General features: G+C 45.0%; 1 protein-coding gene across 2 annotated transcripts in view; it reads right to left on the reverse strand.

Moving 5' to 3' along the window:
• RAB6A (RAB6A, member RAS oncogene family) overlaps positions 1-22,997 on the reverse strand; it is a 38,900-nt gene that overhangs the window by 9,761 nt on the left and 6,142 nt on the right. Inside the window, exons 2-4 of one of the 2 annotated variants that reach the window (XM_064411161.1) lie at positions 4,894-4,952; positions 2,384-2,437; positions 932-1,037 (exon numbers count right to left, since the gene is read on the reverse strand). In XM_064411161.1, coding sequence (XP_064267231.1) covers positions 932-1,037; positions 2,384-2,437; positions 4,894-4,952 — 219 coding nt within the window. Of the gene's footprint in view, positions 1-758; positions 865-931; positions 1,038-2,383; positions 2,438-4,893; positions 4,953-22,997 lie in introns of both variants that reach the window. The other variant, XM_064411160.1, reaches the window with a different exon arrangement.

Below are 22,997 nucleotides of genomic sequence, written 5' to 3' on the forward strand. Positions count from 1 at the left end.
GCTGTAATCTTCTAGTATTTATAAATCAAAGGACAAGAACTTATGCATTTGTGCAGAATTAGGCCATTGTTCTCAGTCAATTCTGGTTTAGAACTGAAACTGTCTGAAGGTTTAGCTCCCCTAAAACAGAATTTCTGCTCTTTGTCAGTGCAGGAACTGGTAAGTTAAGGGGTGTCTGGACTGAGGGGAGGGACAGAAGGAGCAGGGCTAAAGAAGCACTAATATTTTAGTTGACAAAAATGTACATACCTTAGTAAGGAATGAAAGAGCAATTGTTAAAGGGTAAGAGCTTAGTGGTAAGTTTTACATCTTGCAGCACGTGAGAGTTTGTGGCTGATTCCAAGGAAAATGTGATGTTAATGCCTTCTCCCCGCCAGCCCGTGCCCAGAGTTCGTTTGGTGGGGGAGGGTGAATGAAGTGGAGCAAGCCACCAAAGTCTCCAGCCTGAGAACTCAGATACCCATGGACACGAAGACCAAAAGCCACAGGTGATGTTATGACCCAAAGGCAGATGGAAGAGTGCAACGAGAGCAGGCAGGACTGAAGAAAATGGGGCAGGGAAGGGTTAAAATGGCCTTTGTGAGACAGTTGATACATTACAACAGCAGCAACCACGGGGCTTGTGTAAAACAAGCACAGAAACCACGTTTTTGTCATGCCAGGATGAAGCCCAAGCAGATGACGTGAGAGGACATGCAAAGCTAAGCTAGAGGATGAAAAGGGCAGAGTATTAGAAATGCAGAATTCCCCCCACTCACTTGTGATATCATAAACAACAACTGCAACAGTGGAGTCACGAATGTAGCTAGGAATCAAGCTCCTGAACCGCTCTTGACCTGCTGTGTCCCATAATTGCAACCGTACCTAACAAAATCAGTCAAACAAGCAAGAAAAATAAGAAAAAAGGTCAAAGCCAGTGCAAAATACCTACTTGTGATATCGTAAACTACTACAGCAGCAGCAGAGTCACGGATGTAACTGGGAATGAGGCTACGGAAACGTTCCTGACCCGCAGTATCCCACAGCTGCAACCTGATCTGTGGGTGGGAGAAAATTAAAAAAGCCAAACTGCCACTAAAAATAAAAGAGTAAAGAAATGTTTCACTTTTTTTTTCTTTTTTTTCCAAAAAAGGAGAAACTCATGCAGGAGGTGACTGGGGACTGGGAGCAGCAGGACACTGCCTCCCTACAACAATCTCTCTCGAGGGGTAACAGCAGCCAAACTGGAGGGGTGCAGCTTCCCAAAAAATGCTTCCCTTCCAAAAGGGGGGGAGTGGAATGGCTCAGCCTCCAAACTGAGAGCACCAAGAAGAAAGCTACAGCTGAAGTGATGGAATCACCATCCCAGAAGTGTGTGCATGTGGCACTTGGGGACCTGGGTTAGTGGTGGCCTTGGCAGTGCTGGGGGATGCCTGGGCTTGATCTTGGAGGGCTTTTCCAGCCTCAGTGATTCTGTGGAATGTTCCCCTGCACTTCTCCCTACAGGAGAAATTCATGCTCTGCTCTCCTTCCTCAGCACTCACACAGGCAACCTCCAGCAGCATGAAGGATGGTTGCTGGTGGAAAACCTACTCAGGTCAGTTTTTTAAGGACAAAATGCTTGTTGTAACTCTAAATTGCAAAGTAAGACACGCAGAGAGGCTGAATGGCTCTTACCAGCAAGGTTCTGGAAGAAAAGGCAAGGCACACTAAAAGCAGGGTGTATGGCAAGGTGTGCAAGAGCCAGTTGGGCCATGGAAAGCACACCTCATCCCTGAAGCCCTTTCCATGCAATCCCATTCACTGGGGGTTTACCCAATCCCATTTACTGGGAGTTTATCCGGTACCACAAGCTTCTGCAGCACTGCAGTTTTGTTTCTGCAAATAGCTCAACTGAGGCTGAATTTCTTAATTAAGAATCTGAGCTCATTTTAAACCACAGCTTTGCTTGCACAGAGGAATGATTTCACTTGATGAGCTAAAAGTGCACCAAGCAAGGAAACGAGTCTCATTTGTGAACTCATCAGAGGCCACCTTCTTTTTAAAAAGGACTATTAAGAAGATGGAGCCAGCTATTAACTGGCCACATCTGGCAATCTGTATTTTACCTTTCTGTCTTGTGGCATCAAAAGCTGAAGGGGTTAAGCATGGTTCCCCTTTCTCCAGACTCCCACCATCATTCACCCCTCAAATTATCTGTACCATCTCTTTCTCCACAGAGGATGACACTGAAATTTCCCATTCCCACTGCTGTGTCTCCACAGCACTTGTCAGCCTGGAAGCAGCTGGGAGATGAAGGCTCAGCCTGTGCTTCCCAGTGATCTCAGAAGTGTGGGCTGCACAAAGCCAGATGCTGGTCCTCATTCCTACTGTTCACAGAGAAAAGCAGCAAAATCTTACTCACTGTTCGATCCTCCAAGTACATGGTTTTCGATAAGAAGTCAATGCCAATTGTTGCCTGTAAAGAGATGAGAAAACCAAGAGCTCTTAAAAAAAAAAAAAGGCAGAACACCTGCAGTGATGTTCAGGGGAGCAGCAGAAGCTGCAAGAAAAACAGGTTAGGTTTCTTATTTTTAAGATATAGCTTGACTCAATAAGCAATTTGTTTCATATATCCACGACCAGACCAATTCCTTAAAGCACAAAAGGTTTTAAGCTTGACTTCAGTTCATGCACACTGACAGTTTAATCCACACATTTATTTGGGTAGCAGCAGGGATTTTCATGCATGTGACAAATTGGTGTCCCCCAGCTCAACCAGGATATGTGGGCACAATGTCTTCTTCCCACGTGCCAAATTTCTCCAGGGATCTTCACTCTTCCAGGCGGATCAAGGCAGACACCCTAACTAAAGCTTGCCTCATCCTAAAGCAGCAGAGCTGCACCCAAACTTCCCAACACCAGTGGGAGCTTCCTGGAGAGCATCTTAATGGCACTGGGAGCCATTCCCTGTGTCCTGTCCCTCCATGCCTTGTCCCCAGTCCCTCTCCAGCTCTCCTGGAGCCCCTTCAGGCCCTGCAGGGGCTCTGAGCTCTCCCTGGAGCCTTCTCCTCTCCCAGCCTGTCCTACCACTGCAGGGAAGCAGCATTATCAAGGAGAGGATTCCAGCATGCTCAATATACCAGACATTTACTAAACCATGATATGTGACATGTGGGGCCACAGCACAAAGGAAATCATTCCCAGCATGTCCGTGGAGAGGAATGACTCCTGGTGAAACAAACACCTTCAATCACAGCGTTTTATTCCAGGTGTTCCTCTGACACAGCACAGCGAGTTCTCACTGATGAGCCAGAGGGACACAGCTGAATTCCTCTCATCCAGCAGCGAGCAGAAGGAATCCAATGCACAGCACGGATTTTACTAAATGGCAGCTTTCTATTTTTAACAGCTGAACATAAAAACCCCGTGTTCAAATGAGAGGTTTCAGAAAAACAGGCATTCAAAATCTGCCAGAAATGTCCAGAACAAGCAGAGCATCCCTGAACTCACCTCCTGCTCCAGTTACCCATGATCAGGTGCATTAATACTGGGGTCTCAGGGGTCTCTAGAGACACCTGGGCATCCAAAAATGTCTGGTTTGGGTTGACACCAACAGGCAGTGTGATTTTGGCCAAACTCCTGGAGCTTTGTGACTGATTCCTTCTTCCAGCTACAGCACCCACTAGGAGGTATGGCCCCACCTCAGGCACAGCTCCAGGAAAATCAGGGGGTTTGGATGAATGCTCTGACCCAAGGCCATTAACACCCAAACCGGGCAGGCAGCACTGATGCCTAAATCCAAGCTGTCTTGGGAGCCCTTGGGATTTCTCACTGCTCTAAGTGCCACTCACTGATTTTGCAATCATCTCATGGATTACATCAGACCACCTTTCCATGGGGACACCCCTAAGGCACACAGGGTGAAACCTCCTCAAGGAAGAACCGGGACACAAACTCAGTAAGGAAAAGGAGCACTCCTAAAAGAAAAATACTGAGGGTGGGGGGAAAAAAATCCCAGCTTAAATAAAAGAACTGCCTTCAATGTCCATGTAATTACAGTGGGAGGAAGCAGTGATGTGTGCTCCAGCCCTCCCTCCCTCCCACACTATGGAAACGTGGCTCTTCCCACAGCTCAGGGAGAACTTCCCATCTCATTTTTCCTAGCAGCAGCAAGGAGGAATTACTGAAGGAGGCAGGAGGGAAATCTCTCAGTTCAATGAGATCCTTGGCTAGACACTGAGGAACAGGAAAATCACGTTTTCCTTTTTTTTTTTTTTTTTTCTGTTACCTCCTCCTCCCAGCCCCCTAAAAAAACCTTCCCAGGCACCAGGGAACAGATTTTTCGCAGTTTTGTGTATCCAGAACATCACCAATGCAACCAAGTCATGAAACATGTTCTGCTTGAAGAAGACATTCAGGAAACTGAAGTACTTTCACATCTCACCACATTTTGAGCTGATGCTAAAATCTGGGAGTAGGCAACACTGACTGCTCTCCTGGACTGTGCTAATTTCTAAACATCTTAATTTTTCCTCCTTTTTTTCACATTTTGTATTATTTTCTAGCTTGTGTCAACTTGTTATTTAAAAGAGCTGGGTACTTGTTATGTTATCCAAACACAGGGATTAGATTTGGGATGGTCTGATAGAAAATGGTGGGAAAAAAAAAACCCTGGCAGACTTAACAACTGCTGTTCCTGGCTGTGCCTTGGGTATTCCCTCAGAAGCACAGCTCATCCTGCTGCAAGCAGCAGGCAAACTCCTGGAGCAGAATCCAGCCCTGAACTGTCACTCTGGCTGGTGATTAAAATTAAGATTTTACAACTGGCAATCCCATGGTCAGTGCCCCAACTTGTCTGGAATGACTTTTCCTGCAATGGAAGACACGGCAGCAGAGGAGTCTTACACAAGACAAAAACAGGGATTCATTTACCTGGTAGGTGTTGTCAAAGCTGTCATACATGAACCTGGTGATCAAGGAAGTCTTCCCCACTAAAAGAAGAGAAAAAACCAGGGATTCAAGGACCAATTTCAGAGCAAGGTTTAAGCAAGGGATTTAAAAATGCTTTACTGTGTCCAACAGATCCATCATGTGCACTTAAACTTCCTGCAAGGACAAGAGCAGTTATTTGACTTTACAATTGTAAAGTCACTTTTTTCCCTGTATCATTCCCAATCATCAGATTTACCCTTAAATATTTGTGACTTGAGATGAAAATGAATTTCATTCTTCTGTTTTCTACCAAGTCATTTAGTAATTTTGTTAACAGCCCCCATAACTAATTATCAGCAACAAAAAGCTCTTCTCATTGATAAAGCATGGGATTTGCTCATTTTCAGACCCCAGCATCCTCACAACATTTATTTTCTATTCCTCTAAGACAAACACGACAGCAGAGCTGGGCCAAAGCCTAGCTCACAATTTATAGGCTTTTTCCTTCTCCTACATCTTCACCTGGAGGGATCAGATCCACAGGAAGTGGAACATCTCCAGCTGCCTCATTTTGATGTGTATAAATCCCCTTAATTGTTATTTAGGAAGCAACTGAAGGTTCTCAGGGCTGCACCACCTCCAAGTGTTTTTTCCAACCTCCTTGCAGCTGGAATTTGCCATCTGGCAGAGGAGAGGAACTGTGTGACTTGTGCTGGACACCAAACACTGCATGCGCAGATAAACGGAAAAAAGGAGTGCTCAGGGCAGAGACTGTGTTCTCCAAGCAATATTCCAAGGATTCCAGGTCTTTGCCAGGGTGACCATCCACTGAACACAAGGATTTAAGGCAAGATTAAGGTCCCTTCCAACCAAAATCATTCTGTGATTTCTGGGGTGAGTTTTGGGGGGTTTTGTTTGTTTTAGATATTAACACAAGTGTCACCAAAATCTCCAGTATCCCAATTAAGCAGCATTTTAATCTTCAGTTAACTCTGAAAAGGGGCTAAACAAACAGGAACCCAGCAGACAGCCTCGGAGAGATGAGATTTTCCCAAGTCAAAATCTGAATTCCCATGTGAATTTCTAACACATTCTGCTCTGGAGGCAGAATCAGGTCTCCCAGCAAGTTAAAAAAGCTCCTTCACAAAGGCAGAGCAAATACCCCCTTCACTGAGTAGGTTTTCAGAAGCAGCACACCCCAGATGCTGAATCCCTCACTCAGACTTGTCCCATGGATGTGCAGAACAGGGGAGGAGGAATTCATTCCAGGCCCAGTGACAATCCTCAGGAGACAGAGACAAACAAACCCAATCCCCTCCTGCTGCAGCACAGGCTCAATCCCAGGAATTGATCTGCAGCACCACAAACAAGCTGGTTTTCCTCACGTGGCCACTGATGCAGACAGCCACATTTAACTCCTCACGGGTCCAGTCTCACCCAGGAAATTATTTCCTTTGGTAACTCACGACCCCTGAAGGACAATGAAGTGTTCCAGAAAATTCCTCCCTTCTGAGTGACACGTCTTGGATGGGATCTGTCCACAAATCATAAAATATGAACATATTCTGTTTATTCCCTACCCTACCTTCACTCGTTTCACTAAAAGAGGGGGGAAATAAGGTACTGCTTGGCTTGTTTATATTTAAATATCTGCTTCAACCAACATTTGGAGAGAGCATCCTAATGGAGTCAGTTCCAAGACATTTCTTCTCTGAACAGACCCAGGTTTATGTTGACAGGCAGCAGATCAAGATGGCATTAACACCAACTGCTCACAGTTTTAATTCCATGAATACTGAGGCATTGCCATTCCTCCTTTTAAACAACCCCAACTGACTCCTTTTAGGAATCCTGGCAGGAATGAAAGCCCACAGATCCCACTGTATCTCTAATTTCTGTTCTGCCTTGCTGGCCGTATGTTTCTCGAATTCCCAGAAGGCATTAATTTGGGAATGACTGCAAGCAAGGGAGAGGACAGATTCAGAGTTCAGATTCATCTTGGAAAATGCTAAAATGACCTCAGGAGGCAAATGAAGCCCAGCAGGGAGAAGCAGAACAAGGTAATAGGTGGAGACAAAAACAACCAGCTACTTAAAATCCAGATGGGAAACAACTGGATAAGTAATCCGGGGTCACAGCCCAAGGAACAGATAAGACACTCAAGACTTCAGCTTTGTTTCATTAAGATGTTGGTTTGGTTTGGTTTTTTTTTTTAATCTAGTGAGTTAATTTAATCTCTTGGAAAAATTTCCACACACAAGTAGGTCCAGGGCAGCATTAGTCAGCAATGCAATAAATATCCTTTAGGCCAAAATATTCCTGGTATGCTGCTGGAACAACTCCAAGGAAAAGGTCAGTATCACATCCTTGGAGGGACGGAGGTGGGGGAGGAAATGCTGGGAATGGGCTTTGCTTTGACTGGACACACTGGCAGCTACAGGAAGCGAGGGAAAATCTCCAGCAATTCAGGAGCTGAGAAGGAACTTTTGGCAAAAATCCAGGCAGCCTGCAGAGCTCACAGCAAGCAGCTGAGAGGTGAGGGGCAGCAGTGACTTAGTGCTCAGGGAAAGTTGTCTCCAGCCACTTCTCCCTCTGTATATTAAGATCTAACAGCTAAAAGCTGAGTCCAGCCCCAATCCAAGCAGGAAGGGCACAGAACTGGGAAAATGAGGCAACAGAACTTCAAAATAACTTATTCAGCTGGGCACTGGATTCTCCTCCCTTCCTTGGCACGCAGAGTTGTCAATGTCATTCCACTCTAGGAATTTGCATCCAAGGCATCTTTTGAAGAGGAGGCAAGCCAGGTAAACAAGTGATGAACCAAAGAAACCATTTGTTTCAACACCAAGCCTGACATTCTGGACATTTTTCTGTCATTAGGAGGCTGAACAATGGCTTCACCAGATGAGTTCTTGACTCCTTCCAGCTTTCCATCCAACAAAATCTCTGACTTGGGCACTGCCAGGGATCCAGGGGCAGCCACAGCTGCTCTGGGCACCCTGTGCCAGGGCCTGCCCACCCTCACAGGGGAACAATTCCATCCCAATATCCCATCCATCCCTTCCCTCAGGCAGTGGGAGCCATTCCCTGTGTCCTGTCCCTCCATGCCTTGTCCCCAGTCCCTCTCCAGCTCTCCTGGAGCCCCTTCAGGCCCTGCAGGGGCTCTGAGCTCTCCCTGGAGCCTTCTCTTCTCCAAGTGAACAACCAGCTCTCCCAGCCTGGCTCCAGCCCTCAGAGCACCTTCTATCATCTAATTACCAATGTTCACTTCTGAAGGGATCCAGCCCCAACAGGAATTTTTAAGCCCAGATCTGGCTTGCTCAGATGGTTTTCTTCAGCTGGATCAGCTCTGGAACAATCTGTACCTGGTGGCTCCCTTCATGAACTGGCTGCTCACCCCATCCCCATGAATTCTGCAAGGCTGCAGTGTTCCCATATGTTCTGGGACAAAAAGAAGCTGGCTGTTCTGATAGATAAAATTGGGAAACTCCTCAAAGGAAAGGTTTGATCACTGCTTCAGCACAGAAAGCAGCAGATGCCCAAACACCAACACCCTCCTGAATCGTGGCAGCAAACAGCCAAGGGCCCAAAGATGATGGAGGGGGAGTTGTGAAGATCCTATCAGCAGAACCAGGAGGGGCTGAATTCCAAGCCTGCAGCTCGTGGAGCCCCCCTGATGGATCCCCTTTGTCTGGGAGCCTGGCGGGGGTTTCACAGGAGCACTCAGCTGCAGGATGGAATCAATAGGCTGATCCCGTGCTTCCAGCAGCTTTGATCCCACAGCACAGCAGCCCTGGAGACATTCCAAGGTCGCCCAGTCTGATTCTCACAGGCTGCCTTTTCCCTGCTCCTGAGGAGATCTGTGTGTCCTGCAGCAGCCCAGCAGTGACACTGATCCATGGGAGGCTCCCAGGGAAGGCTCTAAGGATGACTTCATCCTAGTGGTTGTTTAGAACTTTCAAAGCATCAGCAATCAGGAAAAAAAAAAAAAACAAAAAACCACAAGAATTATCTTGAAAGCAAAATAACCTTAAAAGTAATCAACATGTCCAGACTGTTCAACTGGAAAACTGCCCTTGGCCTCTCCCAGCTCTCAGAAGCAGCCTGGGCTAAGAGATCCTAAAAGCCAGAGGTAAAGGGAGGAAGATGAGGAAAGCCTTCTCCTCACTGCAATCCCCAAATTTCACTTCCCCTTTCCATGACTCCCTTCAGATCTGATTGAAGGACAAACCCCAGTGACACTATAACTTTCTTTCATACATAAGCTCACCTCAAAATCTTCACTGGAATTATTTTGCTGGAAAGAAAAACAAACAACCCAAGGCACCGAAAGGAAAAGCATTGCTAAGAACAATATACTGAATTATGAATGCCTCAAAACCATTTTTAGATTTTGTTTAAAAAGAAGCCCCAAAAGGAAGATGCACAGAGCTGACTTTTACTGATCTGTATGAGCCAGTAAGAATATTTTTAGGTACGTCATTCCCAGCACTGGAAACAGAAATGCTGTATTAAAGTGATTAAAGCAGCTTCTTTAAAAAAAAAAAAAAATAAAAACACCCCCCATCCTCCTCTGCTCTTCACTGTCAAACTATGGAGATTTCACCTGGTTCCCTCAAAGCAAGAAACCAAACTCATTCATTATCCAAAGGCACTGGCAGGGCCAGCAGACTGCATTCATCCAAGGCATTCTCAGCCAGGTGAAATTTGTCTCAGTCACAGTGAGGAACCTGGAGGATGGAATCCAGCACAGTCCCAGGCAGCAGAGGCAAAAGCCACAGTTGAGGAGGTCTCATCTCCTTGCTCTAATTAAAGGATTTTTTACCCTGATTTTTTTCCCCCTATTGATTCCACTCCCGCTCTATTGTCAAACCAATTTTATTCTGCCATTTCTTTCCTGATGGGAGATGAGATCAGACCAAAGGACCACCTGAGCCAATTCCTTATAGATTTAAGTCCTCAATATTTTTTTTAAAATATCAAGAAAAACTAAAATTAGTAGAAAGCCTGCAAAATATAAACCTTCTTAAAATCCATGCATGGATCTCTCTAAGTAGTATAAACAAAATGGTTCAAACAGCCCCTTTTAAGATAATTTATTCCCAGCCTAGTTAAAGATCTAGGTTATAAATTATACTATGGTCCTATTATACAGATGTGCTTTGTTATTTAAGATTCTGTTTAGGAAATTAATGTAGAATATCCAGAGAGTTACAGAGAAACAAGACCCAGAAAAACATGGAACAATTTAGGTTTGCTTTGTGTTGCTTTTTGAATTGGAGAGATGCTCCATCATTTTCTACCTTAAATATATTTCATTTCATGCCTCCCAGAGAACAACTCACCTTGATTTTAGCTGATTCTGGGTTTGAGGCTCATTCCAGGAGGAACAAACAATGGCCTGGAGCTCGTGGCAGAGATCAAACACGGAGATCAGGCGACGGAAATTAAAGCAGGGACAGCGAATGTGCCAGCCTGGAGCACTGGGAGCACCCCTGACCACGAAGTCCCCTCAAATTCCTTCTCTTTTATTTGTTATTATTAAGAAATTCTAGTCCTTCTCTTTTGGTATCAGCAGCTCCTCTGACAAAGGACATGTGCAGCTCATTGCTTCCCACAGAACCACAGGCCAGGGAGGAGCCTGCACACACCGTGCTGGTGCCAAACATTGGTATTTAGGTATTTCTTTGGCAGTTCAGGACACATTTTGTAGTCCAAGATGATGGAGTCCAACCCTTCCTCCAGCACCTCCAAGAACATCACTAACCCATGGCCCCAGGTGCTGCATCCACAGGGGTTTAAATCCCTCCAGCAATGGGGATCCAGCAGCTCTGGACAAACACCCACATGGCAAAGCTCAGCCCCAAAATAAGTGAAAGCCCTGCAGGAGCTGAGACACAGGCTGCAGGAGCTGCTCTGAGCCTCCTCCAGTGAGAAGCAGCCACAAGGATGCTGCTGGCAGCAGCTCGTCCATGACTGCAGGGGAAAGGAGGACAGACAGCAGCAGAGCAACCACCTCCAAAAGGGGTTTTTGGCAGTTTATTTGTGGAGGTTTTATGGCATCCTACCTCGAAAAGGAACTCTAGGAAGGCAGACACAATCAATAACAATGTCAAACAACTGCAGCTGGCCTTTTTAGACCAACGAATCCCTGCCAATCCTTCATTTCTTTTCAGGTCACCACCACAACAAAGCCTTTATTTTGCCTTTTAATTAAAAGCACTATTGAAAACTGTTTGATATAGTCCTGGATCAATTACTTTGGCTTCAGGGATTGCTGGCAGCCTGCAGCTCACAATTTGAGAATGGCTGGCCTGTACCCACAGAGCAGAGGAGAAAACACACAGAAATCCAGGTACTGGCAGTGGAGGATTCCCAGAGTCCAATCCCATTCCCAGAGCAGCCTGTGCAGCCTTGCTGAGCTCCAGGGAAAGGTGGACTTGGCCTTTCCCTATTTTCCATTTCCATTCCTTAGTCAGCAATTCACAAAGCCATAAGAAGTAACTCCTCTCAGCCATCACCACAGTTATTCAAATGCTATTTATAGAAGAAATAATCACAATTAAAAGCTCTACAGAAACTGACCAGAGAACAAGAGAGACTTCTGGAAGCTCCAGGTAATCCTGAAGCATTGGGATGCCCTGGAAGTGATGGACAGGGCTTGGAGGAGCCTGGGATAGTGGAAGGAGTCCATGGGAGGCACTGGATCATCTTTAAGGTCTCTATCACACAAACCATTCCAGGATTCTGTGATTTACGGGAGTGTTGAGCCTCTCAAAATTAAATTATTTTTTTAAATCCAGGTTTTAACCCCTTTCCAGATGATCACTAACAGCACTGTCCCAGTGCTCCACACAGAATGGGGATGGATTTAATGAGATAAAACATGTGGTCAATGAACCAGTGGAATAACCAAATTGGCCTCTTTCCTCTGCCCTCTATACACAGCCCTGAGTATTTTAAAGTACTGAGAGATCCTGAACAAAAAATTGATTATTTGCTCATTGTAAATTCAATTCCCTTGGCCCTTAGAAAGATTCTATCTGGACTGGACTTTTCAAGGCAAGATGAGACAGCTTTATGAGAGGTGAATGTGAAGAGATGAGTTTTACTCATTTAATAAAGCAAGAAACAGCACGGCCAGAATTTTGCTGCTGCTGAGGAAATTTCCATTTTCCTTTTACCCTGTGACAATCAGGTGCCTCGAACTTCGGTCTGCTCTTCGTGATGAGAGAATTTCTGAGCAAAACCTTTCAAAGCCTGAACATCCCAGCAACTTCCTAAAGGAGGAAGTGTGACATCAGCCCTTAGCTCCCCAGCCAGCCCTCAGCACCGGTAAAAAAAGCTGCACTTAGCAAACTGGAACAGACCCTAAGCCAGGGATAGGAGCCTAAATGGATGGTGGGAAGTGCACATGAATATTGATGAGTGTCTGGTGCAGAGCAGCAGGAAGGGAAGCGTGGAGTGGAGTGAACTGGCTTGATGTAAGAGGGAATAACAAGGAATGACACCTACCCAGCAGACGAGCACACAGAAAGCTGCTCTGGGAATGGCTGGGATCATCTGCAGCTCGGCCCCACGTGCTGCAGGAACGGGGATACAAAGGAAGGAGCCAGGCCCTCTGCACAGGAGCACCATTTTAAACTCTAAGGATGGGGAAAAAGCTGCCTGATCCTGCATTTCTCGTGCTTTTTCTTCCTGAAACAGAGGGCATAACTTGATTTTCCTAAGAGTTACACCAAAAAATATCTGCTCTGTTTGTTACAGCCCCAGGAAAACAGGGAAGTGCAGCTCCTCAAGGCTCAGGGAAATGTCCTCAAACAGCACCAGAGCTGTCTGTCACTCAGGAGAGTGACACTGAGACTCAGCCCTTCTCCCTGGCCACATCACAGGCTCATTTGTAATGGCTCCTGAAAGAAATTCATCATACTCACTTCAAGCCATGCCAAAAATGAAGTTTCACACACATGTGGGATCGTGTTTAAAGGCCTGCCCTTGCTACTGAGAAGCAAATAGCAAACAGAATTTTGTTGCCACCCAGTTGTCATCAGAGCAAAGGGGTTTTAGTTCCAGTCAATCTCTCTGGGCAATAATCCATGGAAACAAGAGTTTTCATGCCTGCCCCTTCCTGTCAGGCATTTCCATCATTTACAAAAAGGGACCAATTACTCCCTTATCTACAACACCCAGTAATCAAATGATTAACACTTCAGTAACTGCCTTGTAAAAAAGATGACTATGAAAATATGTGTTAGCCTGAAAAGCTCATTAATTCTCATTCATTCTTCTCTTCGGGCACCTCAGAGCACATTCACAGTGTTGTTTGCCACAATAATTCATCCAAGACAGAAGGAAATGGAGGCTGATGCACTTTTCTGACCTAGAAAGTGGTTTTTCCCAGGGTGTTGCTGACAGCAGTGCCTGGCAGGGCCTGTAACTCCACTCCCCAACTTTTTAGTCAAATTCAATACAATGCAGAAATCAAGGATTTGTTTTCTTTCTTCCCAAGAGATGCTTTTTAAAATCTACCAGGTTGGTATCAGCAGCCACCAGTTCAAGGCTGGCTCATGTCTTAAATTTGAAGCTCTCAGCCCAGCCTCAGATTAGATATACACCTGGACAGAGACAAATATCAGTCTCTGTAACTAGGAATGCAGAGCTAGTTAAAGTTATTAAAAACCTGCTCTCTTTTTCCTCAAATGAGAATATTTTCATTTTATTCCTAATCTTGCAGCATACATTTTCCTGGTCTAACTCCTGCTGCACACCACTGCAGTTTGCTCCAAAGATTTGGCAAAAGAGTTATCACAGAATTGCAAAGGACCTTTGAAGATCATCCTGCCCAAGCTCCCTGCTGGAGTTTTCATTCCAAGCAGCTCAGGTGGAACTTCCCTTCCTCAAGGGAACCCCAAGAGTGTTTCTGCCACTGCAGAAGATGTGAGCAGACAGTGACAAGAGGGACAGTCCCCTGTTCCTCAGGGTCACACTCAGACAGCTGAGCTGCCTCACTGGTGTGTACTGGTCCATCTCCAACAGGCAGAGCAGCAATTCTCCCAAAGGATCCTTCCTTTCACACAGCCATTCCCAGGCACACTATGTAAAAAGCCAGGAGGGTTTTACAGCTGACAGCTACACACTGAAGGACAACCAGCACAAAGCCTGCTCTGCCACTGATCCAAGCATTCAGTGCCATATGGATGTATTTGATGCAGTCCCCGGGCATTTTAAAACCAGCAAGAGAAGCAAAGAATTGTCACTTGTGTTTAAAGCTCAGCAGCAGCTAAAGGGAAAAGGAAGAGGCAGAAGAGAGTATTTTGTATTGCCCATCTTTTTTCTAAGGCAACATCGGCATTAGCTGTGTATAGGCAATTTAGAATTCTGTTTTATTTAGCACTACACTTTCTTCTTGAGGGAGATGTCTTAGCTGCTATCTGTATTTCTCAGAAATAAACCAAGGCACAAGTTAAGGCTGATCATGACTGGCCCCAAGGTAGAGGGCACAGCCTGGACACATAAAGCTGGGAAAAGCTCCCCTTTACATTTTGGGATGAGAAAGGATCACACAGATCAATAAAAATGTGTGGAGGCTCATTACAAGTTTAATGACAAACTCAGAACTCCTTCCAGCTAAGCAAATCCTAATCAGCACTGGCAGAGTTGATAAAAGTAGAACAATATCCCTGATTATTAATGCACAGGCAACATTTCCTCTGGGATCTGCACCAAGCCTTGTGACAGGGACAAAAATACCCAGTGATAAATAGCTTCATTAATTCTTGTGGGTTTTGTCAGTAATTAGCTTGACTCTTCCTCCCAAAATGGGAAATAAATGAAAGAGCACAATGCAAACAAATCTTGTTCTGTTTGTTCAGTCACAGCCACAAAGAAATGAAACAGTAAAAACAGCCCCTGGTTCTGCCTCAAAATCACACCTTGGAGTTCTTTAAAACAATGAAGGTGCACACTGAAAAGTTTTCATGTAAAAACTGGGGGGTTTTTTACCATCCCATTGTAGAAAAGAATAAACAAGAGTCAGCCCCTCACTGCTGAACAGGAAGGAACAGATCTATTAAATGTAATAATTCAATTACTCTGTCAGTATAGTAAAATAAAAAAAAAAACCATGGAAATGCTACCTCCTAAGCAGAGTTACAAAAATTCATTTTAAAATCTACACCTTATGTACCAGAGATGAAACCTCTTGTTTGCTTTTCTGCAGAGGAATTCCAAGCCAAGCCTGTAACATAACCAGTGCTATTTTCACAGTTTGAAAGGTTTCTAAAAGCAACAGAGCCAAAAGGAGTGTCACAAGTGGAAGACCTCCAGGCAATCCCAGTTCTCCTCCCCCAGGATAACACCAAGCCCCTGGGAAGTGACACAAGGCCACGTGAGGAGCCAGACTCCCAGTTTTCTGCTGGAGGAACAGCTGCCATCTCTCATGTTCAGGGTGCTGAATCTCCCATCATTTCGTACAGAAGGGGCAAATATTCTGATTAAATATGGCTGAAGGTAACTGAGGTCTGCAGAAGTAAAGTCCTGCCCATTTCAGAATGTTGGGTGTTCTTTTTTTTTATTTAAGTTAAACTGGTGTGGAAGACAGAAACTGTCTTCAACTTCCAATAGCCAAGGAAAGTAGTTTTGGCTTGGAGGAAGAGCCTTGGAATCCTGTGAAGAGCTGAAACCCAAATGCTGCAATGAGGTAAACGAAACATGAACACCTGGAACAACAGGGAACAGCAGGAGCAGGAAGGGAATCTCACAGTGCCAGCTGCTGCTCTGTGTGGTAAATGTGGTTTCATTCAGATCAGGAAGAACAAACCCAAGATAAGGTAACCAGAAGATCAAGATTTGGAGGAGCTGTGCAGATAAGGAAAACAAAATAACAGGGAGACACAAGATTTTGCCCAAGCAGTAGGAGGTGAGACAAAGCACCTAAAGGAAAGGTCCCAAGCAGCTCTGACTCCTCAGAGTGCAGGACAAGTGTGACAAAAGCATGGAAAGGCCAAAAGACACCAGGAGCATCCACCTGTGTCCCATCCTGTGCCACAGCTTAGGGACAGAAATCCCGGCCCTTTGGAGGACAGGGATCAGATCTGCACTACAGTGGCTGTGAGGGAAATCCACATTTTACTTCCATGGGGATGAGTTTGACACCAAGCAGAGAATAGGAAGTGTGGGGGATACACTCATGTTTTCATGGATATCACTTGGTTAATTAACTAAAGGGTACTCACAGGCCACCTTTACATTTCAAAGCCTTCTGTGCAGTCTCTCATTATTTGCCAGGAATGAAAAAAAAAAACTTCAACATTTACAGACTCACAAGGATTTTTTTTTTTTTCACCACAGCCTGAGGATTTTGCTTTCCTTCTTATCTTACATAGTAAAGGTTTTTAAAAGAGTTTCCAATGAGGCTTCAAATATTCTCCAAAGGATTTTATCTTTACTGCTCACAAAATGCCTCAGAACCCTCAGCCATAAACAGTGGTAACACGAAGCAGTATTTGGAAATATTGTAGAGCACATGCCAGGGATTTTCTGACCAGGAGAGGATGACTGTGGAGCTGAGGAAGAAGGAAGATTTAGTAGTCCAGAAGTCCATGTGACCACAGTCTCTACCCAAAATTTCTCAGGAGCAAGGCCCTGAGAGTGAGTGGAGGAAGGAGCTGGGAGCTGTGGGAATTCCAGGAGGACCTGATCAACACCTCACCTGGCACGTGCAGCACAAACTGGAAAGAGGAAGACATTCCATGCAGGAGATGTTATTGGGAAGCTGCTCCTGCATCTCAGAAATTATTTTTTCTGAAGGTGATGACCAGCAGCAGTTCTTGCAAAGTCACCTCTTTTGGAATCCTCACTCTGCTTTTAAACACTGGGTTTCACCCTGGGAAGAGAATTCCACAACTGGACTGGATCCTATCCCCAGCATTTAGCTAGGTGATATTTCTAAGTCCATTTCTGTGAGGATAAAACACATTTAAGAGCGTATCTGTGAGGCAAAGGAGTTGGAGATGACTGGAGAAAGGAAGGAGGAACAGTGACAGATCCTGGCTAGTGACATCCTGGCAGGTGACATTTACTATTTCCTCCTTTCATCATCTCAGCAACTCAATTTTTGGACAAAGGATGGATTCTGGATTGCAGTGTTTGGGTTGAAATTACCCAACAACTCAACTTCATCCCAGGTTATGACAGCTTTGTGAGCACAATGAGACAAATTAAATTAGAGACACTTCCAAAAATTCTATTCCATTCCATTCGCTCCTCACACAAAAATTTGACCTATCAAGTTTCAGAGCCCAATACTGAAGTTTTATTATTGTCATGCAAGGGTGGCTCAATATTCCCTTTATATATGATGGCAGTTAAAGCCCATGGGGGTGAAATCACTTTTTGAAGCATCTACCAGGTTCCATCATTCCAAATTTCCATTAAAAACCAGTGCAGGATTGAGCAAAAGCCCACCAGGAGCCCTTCAGTAATTAAACATTTATAATATCTAGTTTTTACATCCCAATATTTTATTTTAAAATACCTAATTATCTGCTTGTAAAAGGCTTGAAAGGAATAAAATGCTACATACGGAGAAGTAGCAAAAGTAATTAAGCCACTCTGGACAGACATTATGTTGGAAGGGTGGGGAGTGGCTCTGGAAAGCACAAATTCCACATGGGCAAAAGGGGAAGGAGCCAAGAGCTCCTCCATCACCTGCAGCATGAGGGATCCCTTCAACTGATTTCCAAATTTACAGCCACCTTAAGTCCTCAATTTAAGTCAGAAACTAAATGCTACCAAACCATTTTGGGAAGAAGAAGCAGACACTGAAAACATAATTATGAAATTCTGGTTTAAATACCTTTAACACAGTATTTGTTCCCATAACAAACCATATTCATGGGCAGCTTAGACAGAAATCTGCATAAAAATCCTCAAACAGAACGATGCCTCCCCAAAATAACTTTTGTTAAATAAATTGCAAATGACAGGCTAATGCTTAATGTAATATGGAAACACTCTCCTGGATTCCTCAGAATTACATTCCTGAGGCAGGAGAGAGAGAGGCAGCAGGGAACAGCCACCTGAGGATGCATTTCTGCAGGGAAACATTCCCTGCTTTGAGCACTGAGCATTATCCCCATGCAAGCTAAACCAGCAGATGCCAGCATCCAGCTGAGGGAATCCAGGCACCCCTTCCCTGCACCACGTGCCAAATGGAGCCCTTGGAACAAGCTCCTGCTCCCTTCCCAAAGATGTTTTGCCCTTGAAAGCACAACAAGCACTGCTAAGTCAGCCATTTCCAGCGAGGAATTAGAGAAGTTTCAGGAGACCTATTAAAATGCAAGGGATTACCATCCCCTTCCCTTCCCTCCATCCTTTAACTCAGTTAAATTTTGCCTAACGTTTCCCCAAGCACCATTATCCCACTGGCAAAACAAGCAAATGCTTCCTCTTGCTCCCTCCTCTCCTGACTCCCTGCACTGCCACAAAGAAATTTCTGCTCTCTCACACTGTGGTGACAATTTTCCTGCTGGGGGAAGAAGAAATGGAAAAGAAAAGAAGGAGGAGGAGAGAAAGAAGAAAAGGAAGAAGGGGACGAGAGCTCCATACAGCATTCTCTCAGTGATTCCATCTTATTCCCACAACCTACCATCTCCCGGGCAGCACGGGAAGGATTAGGAGCTGTCCTGTGCTCCTTCCACACAGGAGGTGCAGAACAGCTTCCACAGGAGCTCCCTCAGACCCATCTCCAGGCAGACACACAGGTGAGAGTTTCTTCAGAAGCGACTTTGGACAAGATCCCAAAATAATCCCGATTTAAGGTCGATGCAGCCTGCCTTATGAAGAGGCAACTTGTAAGGAAAGAAGTGCCTGGAGTAGCTTCACCAAGCACAGCTCTCCTGCAGGCATCTGCTGATCCGAGCTGACAGGGATGGCTGTGGAGAACACCTGGGGACTGCTGCCGAAATAACCGGAGCGGCGCCGGCACACACGGGCTTGTGCACGTGATGGAAGGGCCCTGCCAGGCAGAGGGAAAACAGCTGCAGTGAAACACAGCACAGGACACCAGGCTGTGGGCAAGGCAGCACAGAACCCCAGGTCTGCACCAAAAAAACCCCAACCACAATTTGGTTGTGAGCACCAGAAACCCAGAGCGAGCAGGAACTGAGATCAGCACAGCTGAAGGAGCGAGCTGCGGGCTCTGGGCTCCTCAGACACCTGCATGGGTCCAGGCAGCACAATCCCACAAATCCCTGGCATTCAGGATTCAAGGGAAGGACATCCTGACACCACACTGTCCTTTCATCCTCCACATCTCCTGCTCCTGAGCTGCCCCAGCTCCTCTCCTGGGAACTGGGGCAGGATAGAGGCCAGCAGACACTCGATGCTCCTGCTGCCTGCACTGCAGCTGAAGAACTCCAAGCTCAAAGGATGTTAAACCATTACATCAATTCCTAATTTTTCCTCTAAAATCTTCTCTTTTCCCTCTAACTTCTTCCTAACTGAGACACTGACCTCTCCATATGGAGCTTCAGCCAGCTGACAATAAACTTGTGACTCCCCAGCTGTGCTTCACAAACGCCTTGGGAAGAGGGAGCCTGAAGGCTCTGCAAACCCAAGGTCTGACATTCATCTCCATGAATTTTAAAAATAAAAATAGCTAGTCTTTAAAAGGTAGAAATTTGCTTCCAAGTAGTAAATGGAACAAGGTCTGTTGGTGGTTTATTCCGATCTTTTCAGGATGAATGGATATTCTGGAAGGAATTGTGGGATTTAATCACAGAAAAAGAAAGGAAGTGTTTATATGAGAAACTGGGTTTGGAGTAGCAGATTCTTCAGACAGGAATTACCTACACTCCAACTGGGATACAGTATCTTGAAATAAATACTCTCCCTCCAGCAGTATTTTCCAGAAGAAGAATTCCTTCATATAAAGGCCATATGCTAGTTAAGCTCTTATTTAATGGTAATATGTATTCTCTAAGAGTTGTTTCTGACTTGAACAATTCCTTGTAAAAATGTGCACAGAAAATATTATGGGATCCTCAGGCTGCCCTACCTAAAACCAGGTCTAAGTGCACCACAGGGTTGGCTCTGGACTCAGGTCTTTAGGCAAGAAGCTGAGAAGCATCAAATCCAGGGAAAAGCACAGAGCTGTTCTGAGACATCTTAAAAACATCCCTGTAGGACACTTCTTCCCCTCCTCCAGCTTCCAAAAGGTAAAGCTAAAAAAGCCTTTGCTCTTCCTGGGATCTGGAAGCAGGCAGGCAAAACCAGATCTCAAATCTCTGCCTCGCTCTCAGCTGTGCAAGGCTTGCACAGACTAAACAACCAAATTTTAAATACCAGCCATACAATCCCCCAGGGGAATTTTTCTCTAGATGGCAGGATTTACTGGAGGCAATGTGTAGTAATTCACACAAGGCTCCTTTTGAGTTTGCTAAAGCTCTCTTGCATTTTTAAGCAAAAATGTAAAATTCCTAAAGCCAAGGAATTTATTTTTAACTGTAAATTACTCACTGTGACAGTACAGAGTCCACCAAGCCTAGGAACAGGGGCAACCTATGAGCCCTCTGCATTTCACCAGAAAGGGGGGAAATATTTTCACACCAAGATTGGAAAAGCTTCTTTCATTAGGAAAAGCTTTTTTCAAGTCTGCTGTTGCACGACAGCATCCAAATAAAGAGGTCAATTTTATGGGACACGAGTGTTTGATCTGCCTACTGTTTATGTAGTGTCAGGGAGAAAAAAATCAAACATCCCCTTCTCCAAATCACATTGTGGTTTAAGAGCAACCAGAAATAAAAATAAAGTGGGAGAGAATTATGGTCACGACTGTACAGTGGTGAAGAAAAGCCACTCTGATCACTGCCCAGTGAAAAAAGACCAAAGATAATTCAGCTAGGGCAGAAAAATGGGAAGCTGGAAGAACAGAAAGAATAGGAACAAAATTATAATTTGAATACATAAATATTTAATATTAAGGGGTAGCTGGAGAAGCTGAGAAGAAATTACAAGAACTGGTGAGAAAGCCCAGCAGTGAGAGACTGGAACAGACCAACTCTGTGAAAACCTCTTTGTAAAGCATTCCAAGGTCAGGGAAAAAAAAGGAAAAAAACAAAAAGATTGGGATTTCCTTGTGATGATACTCCAGCTGCCTTCAGCCATCGGCCCCTCCTCCAGCTGTGTCCAGCTGCTGCTGAAGGATTCACCTCTGGCTTTATCCCAGTCAGAGCTCAGCCTGAGGAAAGCCATCCTGGGTTTGATGTGGACACAAGTGACTTTTCAGCCATTCTGAGTGAGCCAGGGACAAAATACCCCAAAGCTGTTCCAGAAGCAAGTAAGGGGAAGGGGAAAAAAATAATGAGGTACTAGAGACAAGACAAAGAAGGCAGCAAACTTCTAGCATGAAGACCTGCCCACTGCTGTGAGGAAAGTCAGAAAGGAGTCAGAACTTCCTTCAAAAGAGAATGTTCTCCATCTCCTCCACCACTCAGACATCCCCTGGATGAGTCCATCACTCAGCCAGTTCAGATTGCTCTACCTTCCATCAGGCCATTCAAAAAATTCCTCCAGTCACTGACACCAAGGGTTCTCACAGCCAATGCTGTACCAGGAATGAGTATTTTCTACTCCCAGAAAAGGCAACACTTCCATTAAAAAAAAAGGAAGCTGCAAAGAAACACTGCTGCACTCACATTAATCCAGTGCTGTCTGCCCACTCCTGTGCAGCTCCAGAGCCTCTGCAGGACTGAAGTCCCAACCTGTAAACAGGAATTCTCTTCTCCCAGCTCCAGCAGCAGCTACCTAAAGCCCACTCTGACAGGGATCTTGCCAATCCTGCATCAGCCACTGCGTGGAGCTTTGCCAGGGATGCTGCACCCTCCATGGGCCCCTCTCCTTTTAGCTACACATCTATTCCAGCTTTAATCCCCCTTCTCTTTGTGTTGCACATATCAAGAACATTATGAAAATTAACTTGCTGTAACTCAGACCTAGACAGGGGCATGGACAGGAAGCACAGCAGGAAGCATTTAGTGGAATGGAATAAACTGGGCCCCTGCATTAATTACAGAAATGCTGGAGTGGGTTGGTTTTTTCTGCAGCAATTGCTGATTGCTCCTGAAGAAGCAAACCATTAAAGCAAAGTCACTTAGCAGGATAAATGGCACTCATCTACATGGTGCAAATGTTAATAGTAGAGAGGTTTAAAGGGTCACAATTCAAGACAGAGAAGAGACCAACTCAAAGTTAAGACATTTTCTCAGTAGCAGGTTTAGCTGCCCCTTCCTGGCTCTGCCTGAAGACAAAATATTGCTCCAGTATTTCTTCCCAGCTCTTTCAATTCTGGGCAAATATGCTTTAGAGTTGAGGCAAAGCCTTAATCCTGTGTGTTGGGAACACCTACACATGTCTGGATGAGAGAACACCACGAGCCTGCGAATCTCGGAATAGCTGGGTGCCATCTCCAGGGGATACTGGCAGCTGCTCAAGGCACAGAGACTCTTCCCAGTGAGCCCCAAAATCCCTGCTCCTTCAAATGGCAGCAGCTGCCACGGTGACATCAGCACGTGCCCACCCTGGTTTACAGGTCCACCAGAAAGGACATGCAAACCAAGGAAAAAATCAAGTTACACCCTGACTCTAAGAGTCAAATTGATTAAATGCACTATTGTGCTGGACAGCTGAATAAGGAGTTCCTTCCCAAAACTCCTTGGTTTTGCCAGACCCAACAGGAGGCAGCCAGAAGCAAGCAAGGGGCTTGACAACTCAGAGCTCACACCAAATTTATTTACATTCAGTTCCACACAATATCTGCTTCCCAGATTATCATTTTTTTTTGTGATGCACTAGGCTTCATTTGAATAAGAGTTAAATAGTATTGAAACACACAAAACATTCATTTTTTCTGGTTAATATCACTCAAATATTCCAGAACATGGTTTGAGCATAAAAGGAAAATGTGCGACATAAAATAATTGATGGAATTGTTCACTGTCCCTGGGTCTTCCATAATATTAGAGTCAGAAGAATTTGGTTTATGCTGAGGGGCAAACAAAGAATTCATTTAGCTTGTCAACTTTTGGGAGCTCAGTAAATAAATC

The sequence above is a fragment of the Passer domesticus genome, chromosome 2, assembly GCF_036417665.1.
Source record: "Passer domesticus isolate bPasDom1 chromosome 2, bPasDom1.hap1, whole genome shotgun sequence".
Classification (NCBI taxonomy): domain Eukaryota; kingdom Metazoa; phylum Chordata; class Aves; order Passeriformes; family Passeridae; genus Passer; species Passer domesticus.